The sequence below is a fragment of the Olea europaea genome, unplaced genomic scaffold, assembly GCF_002742605.1.
Source record: "Olea europaea var. sylvestris unplaced genomic scaffold, O_europaea_v1 scaffold398, whole genome shotgun sequence".
Classification (NCBI taxonomy): domain Eukaryota; kingdom Viridiplantae; phylum Streptophyta; class Magnoliopsida; order Lamiales; family Oleaceae; genus Olea; species Olea europaea.
The window spans coordinates 587,851-596,107 of record NW_019259379.1 but is presented as its reverse complement, the minus strand read 5'-3'; the positions used below and the strand labels follow the sequence as shown (position 1 = coordinate 596,107).

The 8,257-nt window shown below is 38.1% G+C and overlaps 1 protein-coding gene across 1 annotated transcript; it reads left to right on the top strand.

The window, feature by feature from the left end:
• The first annotated feature begins 378 nt into the window (after window positions 1-378).
• Window positions 379-5,190, top strand: LOC111387283. Its single transcript, XM_023011825.1, has 2 exons — window positions 379-487; window positions 4,414-5,190. The coding sequence occupies exons 1-2, from the start codon at window positions 400-402 to the stop codon at window positions 4,902-4,904; spliced, it is 579 nt and encodes a 192-aa protein (XP_022867593.1). The 5' UTR covers window positions 379-399; the 3' UTR covers window positions 4,905-5,190.
• The last annotated feature ends 3,067 nt before the right edge of the window (window positions 5,191-8,257 follow it).

Below are 8,257 nucleotides of genomic sequence, written 5' to 3'. Positions count from 1 at the left end.
ACTACAGCTAAAGAGGCATGGGAGATGCTGCAAAATTCCTACAAAGGTGAAGAGTATAAGGTTGAAACCTTAAGAGCTGAATTCGAATCTCTTTCTATGAAAAATTCTGAAATTGTCTCTGATTATATTTCTCGACTTCAATCGGTTGCTAATCAATTGCGGGTTAATGGTGAAAAATTAGATGAATTGCGTGTTGTTGAAAAAATTGCAAGGTCCTTAACATGTCGTTTTGATTATGTGGTTACTGCAATTGAAGAAGGAAGGGGCTTTTCAACCATGACCGTTGAAGGGCTCCAGAGTTCATTGTGTTCTCATAACATAGAATGAATAACCAAGAAATAAATGTTGTGGAACAAGCTTTTCAAAGCAAGGTTAATTTGACTAGCTCAAGCAATTCCGATGGTAGTCCTAATGGTGGAAAAGGACTTAAAAGTACTACATACTCTGAGAAAAGAAATTCTGTCTAGCGCGCTTCTAGAAATAAAAGGTATGTCGATAAGTCCAAAATTCAATGCTTTCGTTGTAAGAAATATGGCCATTATCGATCAGATTGTAGAGTTAAATTGCATAAAAAAAACTTTTGAGCATGCTCATTATGCTGATGAGGTTCAGGAGAAATAAAACATGTTGTTAGCTTGCACTACTTGATGCGGACATCCATTTATTATTTATTTTCTATTTGGACTATTAGTTATATTTTATTTGGACTATTGTTTATGTTTTCGTTATTGGGTTTGTTTAGTGGGTTTGGCCCAAGCCCTTCTCTTTAGGGTTTGTGTTTTGTTATTTATTTCTGTTTTGTTTCTCATTTGAGACAGTTGATGATGAATTAGAATTAAAATATTTTTGGTGGCTTGCAGCCATTTTCTCCCTCCCCTCTCTTCCCCTGGTTTCTTCTCCTCTTCTCCCTTCTCTCTGTTTCTCTTCCCCGTTCCTTCTTCTTTCTTTCTTATTCATCCTACATCAAATTTGGTATCAGAGCCGAATCTTGGGTACTTTCTTTTACAATCCAAAATCTCTTCTTTTCTCCCAAATTTTGTTGGGACAGCACAAATTAAAAGGATTTTGATAAAGGAAGCAATTTTATTCCTCAATTTTCAGAGTTAGTTAAAAAAAAAAAAATAATAATAATAAATCGTGTTACAGTTAAAATAAAATAAAAAAAATCGTGTTACTGTTCACGGGTACTGTTCACACCCGGATTCCAAATTTTTTATTTTCATTCTGTAAAAAAAAAAAAAAAAAAAAAAAAAAAATATTCTGCTGTTCAATTTGATTGATTTGCTGCTTCCTTTTGCATTAAAGTTGCTGTTTCAAACCCTAGCTTATATTTTTTTCAATTCCATATATTCTAGCCCAACATATATTCCAGCCCAACACAATTTTCAGTCTGAACTCAGCCCATATTGAACACGGCCCAAACCCACGTAACCCACTCATTCGCAATCCATAGACTCGATCAAGCCCATATCCCTAACCCAATTACAGCAGCCCATTGATTCATTATTTCAACTCTATTTATACTCTAAGCCCATAAGACCCAATTACCATACAAACCAATTATCCAGCCCATACCCACATTAGCCCATTACACTAATCACCGGCCCAACTCACAATACCCAGCCCAACCCAACTCCTATCTCACTACCCAAATTAATTTTCCAACCCGAGCCCTAACTCATCCCGTCACTCCCCACAACCAGCAGTTCACCCCGTCAATACCCACGATGTCTAGTCGCCCGTTCCCTCCTACCCGTCACCGTCGCCGACTTGCACCCCAGTCGGACTTCACCACTTAGTTGGCCGACCATCAATCGGCCGGCCATTGCTCATTATCCCAGACGCCGGCCACTTCTCGCCATTTGTGAACTGCCATTGCTCATTATTTCCATAAGCCAGCGTCTACAGTTTCAGTCTACTACCAAGCAACCCATTCAGTGACACAGAGGTTTCTATTTCAGCATCTGTCCAATTTCAGTGAAGCCAACAATTTAGAATATGCAATGATCGTGAGTTCAGGAGCCGGAGACATTTGACACAGGCAGATCAGAGGCCCAATCGTTAGCAATTCAGGCAACTAGACTACAGGGAGTTGCTATCTCCTAATTCTCATTAGTTTATACTGCTGTTTTATTTTAAAAGTGCATCACTTAGATTCTTTGTGTTGCTGTTACTATCACAACTTTGGCCTCAAACTTCACTTGACTGGAATCATTCATTGAATTGACTTGCCATTGTTGCCCCATTTATCTCACTGAATTGATGTGCCATTGTTACCTCTTTTATCTACCTGATTGGAAATCTTGACAATACCATTTGATCTTAACAAGCATTGGACCCTTGCTTTATTATTTACAAGCATCAGCACTATTAACTTGCATTTTTGGAAGGGAAGAAAAGAGAGAGAGAGAATTTCAAATTGATGTTTTAATCGTTGGTCCTTGATGCATATTGGTCTCTCTATTGCATTTCATTTAGGTAGTATTGCTTTGCGTACAATTGCATAGAGGTCGTCCTGTCACTTTACTACTTTAAACATGAACCCCTCACAATTTGATGCACTCACCCGACAAATAGCGGCTATCCAAACTCAGGTGATTACTACTCTTGAAGAAAGTAAGGCTTTATCTGCTAATTTGAACAACTTTAAGAAAATCCCTCGTTCAACGGACTTTCATAAATCCAAAGTGTCCCATAATAGACATTTTCATCATCATCATGGTGATCAAAAATGCTTTAGACACGATCGTAGGTATAGGGATAAGATTCGTGAGCGAGAACGAGATAATTTTGAAATTCTTACTCAATGGAATGCCCTTAAACAAGGAAATCAATTAGTGACTGAGTATGTTGCGCAATTTGAGGAATTTCGAACCAAATGTCATTTAATTGAGGATGAGAGCGCGACTTTGAGTAGGTTTAGCCAAGGTCTGAGGGATGATCTTAAGCGCGAGCTTTTCCTTCGAGGTGTCACTACTCTTGATCATGCTTACTCTTTAGCTCGAGATTATGAGTTGATTATTAGTACTCCATATGAAAAGCATGGTCGTCTTCGTTCACCCATCTCATTAGCGTCGCCTCATCATAAGTCTATCATAAAACCTTCTCCGTCTAATGTTCCTCCTATTTGGAAAAATAATTGTAAAGGTCGTGATAGTCCAAGATCTTCTTCTCCATGTAGAAAGCATATTGACAATCATCCTTCGGTGTCATTGGCTCCACTTCCTCCCGTTAAGTCCCTTCTAGGACCTCCCCCATCTGATGTTTCTCCAATTTTGAAAAATAAGGATAAAATTTTTTATAATCATCATTTGGCTTCATTGGCCCCACCTCCTCCCGTTAAGTCCCTTCTAGGACCTTCCCCTTCTAATGGTTCTCCAATCTTGAAAAATCAGGGTAGAATTTCTAAAATTCCAAGGTCTTCTTCTCACTTGTTGTGCGTCAACTGTAAAGACTTTGGTCACATTTCTTCTAAATCTCCTAATCGAACCTTAGTCATGGAAGAACGAAAGAATGTAATAGAGGAGCCGTTAGAAGATCTAGTCTATGAACCTAAATTTGAAGATTTTGATGACTTAGATGATAGTAAGGACACTTCCTTAGGTGGAATCCAGACTCTTCCCGAGACTTGGGATACTATACCCCTTATTTCTGACAACTCTCGGTCACATGTTATATGTCATACCCTTGCACAACTCAAAGAGCTTGATGATTTCACTGGCCACCCTTGGAGAATCCAGTCGCCTGTGGTTAGCATTAAATCAACATTCTCCACTACTGACCAACTTCAAACTGATGTCAAAATGAAGTCGTTAACCAAAGTCCCGGCAATTTATTCAAGTCTCTAGTCCAGAAAAATCTTAGAAATTGGGACTTGATTCCCCCAACTGTTCAAATTGCGTATAACAATTCTGTAAATCGGTTTCTAGGTTTGAATCCATTTGAAGCTGTTCATAGTTATAAGTCGAGGCGGCCGTTAGACCTTATTTCCATGTCCCCACATGCTAGTGTGTCCATATCAGTTGAAGCATTTGTGCATCATCTTCATGACTTGCATATTAAGATCAATAAACAACTCCACACAAGTAATGCATTATATAAACTTCAAACTGATTTGCATAAACAATATTTTCAATTTCATATTGGGGATTATGTTATATTGCAAGCCGGTAGTGCTGATCCTTTTAAAGTTTTAAAGCATGTTGGTCCATACGCACGTCATTAATTTTTCATCACATTTTGGTCACCACTCTGCTTTACATATTGAAGACTTAGTTACTTACAGAGGCCTTTTTAATTTCCTTGAAGATCCTTTTCTACTTCCTTATGTGGATCCCCAACCTAAATATATTACCATTTTCACTCCAATAACACATGTCACAGCACACAAAGATGTAATTGATGCTATTTTAGATAAACAGGTTGTGTTAACCAATGAGGAAGATTTTGGAGATGAGTGGCATGAATTTTTACTATTGGGAGTTCAGTATCGGTGTGTGATTACAAAGAAAGATCGTCCTCCTTGGTTGGATCATATCCTTGATCCTAATTCTTTGGCCCCCTCTAACCCACTACCACCTCTCACAGCACACACAGATAAAATTGATGCTATTTTAGATGAAGAAACTGTGTTCACTAATGATGGAGAGGTTCAGCGCTTCCTTGTTCGTTGGGTTGGTCGACCAGATTCTGACTGTGCATGGATCTCCAGGGAGACACTACAGCATTTGGATCCAGATTTGCTAGAGTTTTATCGGAGTAAGCAGGATCTTCCGTGGCCCAGATCGCCTCCCGTCCACCCGAGGGGAGTTGATGACGACACCAGGTTCAGACCGCCATTGACGCATTTCTACAGACGCCGGAAGAAACTTGCCCAACCACTCAGCTTATGGTTGGGAGATTGACGAGAGTCTGCGGTGATATATCCACTCGACAGGGTCGAGTTTTCTCCCACCCCGGGAGAGTTGATGAGGACATCATTATAGTTGGACTTTTATTATTGTTTCAGTATTTTAGCTGGACTTTTATTATTGTTTCAGTTGGACTTTTATTTAAGTTTACGTATTTTAGTTAGGATTTAAATAATGGACTTGGCCCTATATTTCTAGGTTTTTATTATTTAAACCTATCTTGGTTTGTAATTTGGAACGATGAATTGATTGAGAATTATTGGTTTGGCTGCTGCCATCTCTTATCCCTTCTGCCGTATTTCTTCTTCTTCTTCCTTCTCCTATATCCCTTCTTGTTATCTTTATTGGAATTAATCACCCTACATCAATTCCTGACTTCACTACTAACATCTTTGTGTGCCCAGTCATCCTATCCTATTGCTATTTATAGATATTTTGTAACCACTTGCTGCCCTTTAACCGAATTTGTTACTGCTAGCTGCTTCTTAATTCTTCTTGATCCTTCTAGAATGAGTGAAGTTGATCGGTGGCCTAACACAATGTTAGGACTCAGAACTATGAGCATAAGAGCACTCCCTGGCCAGTGAAAACCACAAACTCACACATAAAACATACATTTCCAAATTGTTTCTCTGCAGTGTTAAATGTGCATGCTTTCAGGGTTCCATTTCTCCTATTTAGCCTGTGTGTTTTATGCAACAAATATGTGCCGAAAGGGTTTCATACTATAAAAAGGAAAAATGTGAAACAGTTGGTTTTATGTGCTCCTTCTTCACCAATCATTTCTGATGACTAAAGTAAGAAGATATATTATGCGAGTGGGATTACTATGTTTACTCCTGCAAAATATAAAATTCAAGAGTTTTTTACTATATACTTGAAGGTGCAAAATGCCATTTACTTTATTTGAGATGACTGCTTTTTTGATTATATTATGTTGCTTGAACATGTGTAATAACTTTAACTGAATGTGGGGTTGAACAATTATCTACCAGACCAGCACAAGTAGGAAGCGACGTAAAGTTGACACTGATTCTGCTAGTAATGAATCTGAGGATAACAATGATAATAGAGACAGAAATGCAAAGGATGTTGGGAGTAAGGGTTTTGAGTCGCATCAGGAAGACTTTCCTAAAGGTAAGCGAAAAGCTAGAAAGAGAAGGCGACTTGCTTTGCAAGGAAAAGGTATCGTTAGGAGACATCGGGCAGATGTTGTTAGTGATGATGAAAGTGAATCCTTCTCTAATACTAGTGAAGATAGTATGTCCAGCGAAGAAGAGAAACAGGGTCATGGGACATCTTTAGCTGAGAATGAGACTTCTGCTAGCTCTGACGAGGTCAGATAGAATCTCACTATTGTTAGCAGTTAGCACTGTGTAGCTAACATCCTAATCTTTTAGTTTAGCTTCTGTATGACTGGATAGGTTCCTTATGGTTAGCACCTTTTAACTTTTGTCATCCTTTAGTCAGGTGTATCTTCAGTGGACTTCTGTTGTCAGTGTAGCATATGTTAAAATACCACTTCATATTATTTTGTATGACTGGTTGATTGTAATATGAGAGATGGAAAGTTGTACTTTGATGTAAAAAATATAACTTTTTATTTACGCGCTAGGTTATTACGTCAGCTTCTAGAATTTCTCTCTATGTCTAAGCAGCTAACGGTGTAACTGAGTTCTTTGAGTTCACTATTTATACATTGTGGTTTATCTGAAGATTTGGAGACATAAATTTGCAATGCATTATGCATATTTAGGTTCAAGTTCCATTTATTGAAAATTATCTTCAGCCATGAATTGTTGTCACATTCAAGCATGCCTTGCTGATTGAGTTTAGATTTGAGGTTGAAGTTAGTTTTACTTGCAATAATATGTTCTAAATAAAGTGCAATCATCTAATTCCCAGCTGCTTCTCGCTTTGCGATTTGTGGTCCTGAAGTGGATTTTTTTCAGTATAATTGAATTTTTTCCATTTCTTGTCATACTGAATTACACATCCCTTCCATGATAAACATTTGAATATTTATGGTATGGGATTATAATTTTATATTTGTTGGTTAAGAACTTTATGGTTGTTCATTAGTAGAATGTTAAATAAACAAATAAGGAAAGTTAAGGCCGTAAGCGTCATCCTTTTATGTGGTGTGGTTGTGATTCACTAACTTTTGAAAGGGAGGCTTTTGGTTATGTTTTAAGTATGTGAATTAATTTGGGTTTTCATGTTGTGAAAACTGTCAATTTGAATGTTAAAATCGAATACGACCTTCAGTTGAACTGGAGAAAATTGTTAATTAAGTTTAACGCTTCGTCCTCCAATTTTAAGTAACGTGAATTTGCGTTCGTTGTCATTCACACTTACTGGTTTGGTCATATGAATATTCAAATCCAAGCATGAAGTATCTTTCTTGCATCCTAGAATTCACTCTTTAGATTTAGTCCTTGTTTGGTCTACATTTCTTGAACTCGTTTTTAATCATACGTTTAATGAGATTTACAAATTTTATCAACTTTTCAATAACATATTTCATCAACATTTAACCAAATTCTTAACATTGCAATGGTTACTTGGGTTAAAAACGAAAAAAAGAAAAAAAAGGAAACAATGCCATAAAAACACTTGTAATCTAGAATATAAATAAAACTATTTTGACAAAAAAAATGTTACTATCATTGACTTTCACTTTGAGCTTCTTGGTGTTAAAATTGTAAGTAGATAATAAGAGAGAAGAAAGACTAACCGAATCAGAAGTAATGGACAAGTGGCCGGAGGAAGAGCTGTCAGCCGTGGAAGAACCCTTCACCGGTAGGCGGTAGCTGAGAGCCACCGTCGCCGTTTGTGTTCGTAGTCACGGAGCCTGATACATTGAATTCGAGATCATATGCTGGGTCCCATCGGGTTTAAAACGGCCAAATTTCCGCTCATACGTCGGACCGGGCTTCATATTCTCATTGAACAAACACACAAACATTCAAATCTAGATCATGCCGTAAGTGTGCCCTTCTTCTCTGCAATCATCTTCAACATATTATCATAGCTCAGGCCCGAAACAGGGTCTAATACTCCTGAAGTGGACTCAGAACACGAAATCGATTCGAGGATGAAAGTCAATTTCTGAATTAGGCCTGAGAGGATAAGAAGTTTCGAGAACAGCCAAATTGTGGGCTGTGGTAACCATAACCTGCTTATCGAAGTTGAGATTGACAAAAGCAATGTGGATGCTTTTCAGGGCCGGGAGAAGGTTGGAGGAGAGAACGGAGATACTGTACGTGAGCACTTCCTTTCCGACCGCAATGCAAGCGATTTTTGTCTCAATTTGGCTAAATCCTCATCGGCAACGCCAACTATGA

Coding starts and splice junctions, on each gene's coding strand:
- LOC111387283 (XM_023011825.1), top strand. CDS start 400: ATGGTAGTCCTAATGGTGGAAAAGGACTTAAAAGTACTACATACTCTG. Junction 488..4,413: donor CGCGCTTCTAGAAATAAAAG/GTATGTCGATAA, acceptor ATGCTATTTTAG/ATAAACAGGTTGTGTTAACC.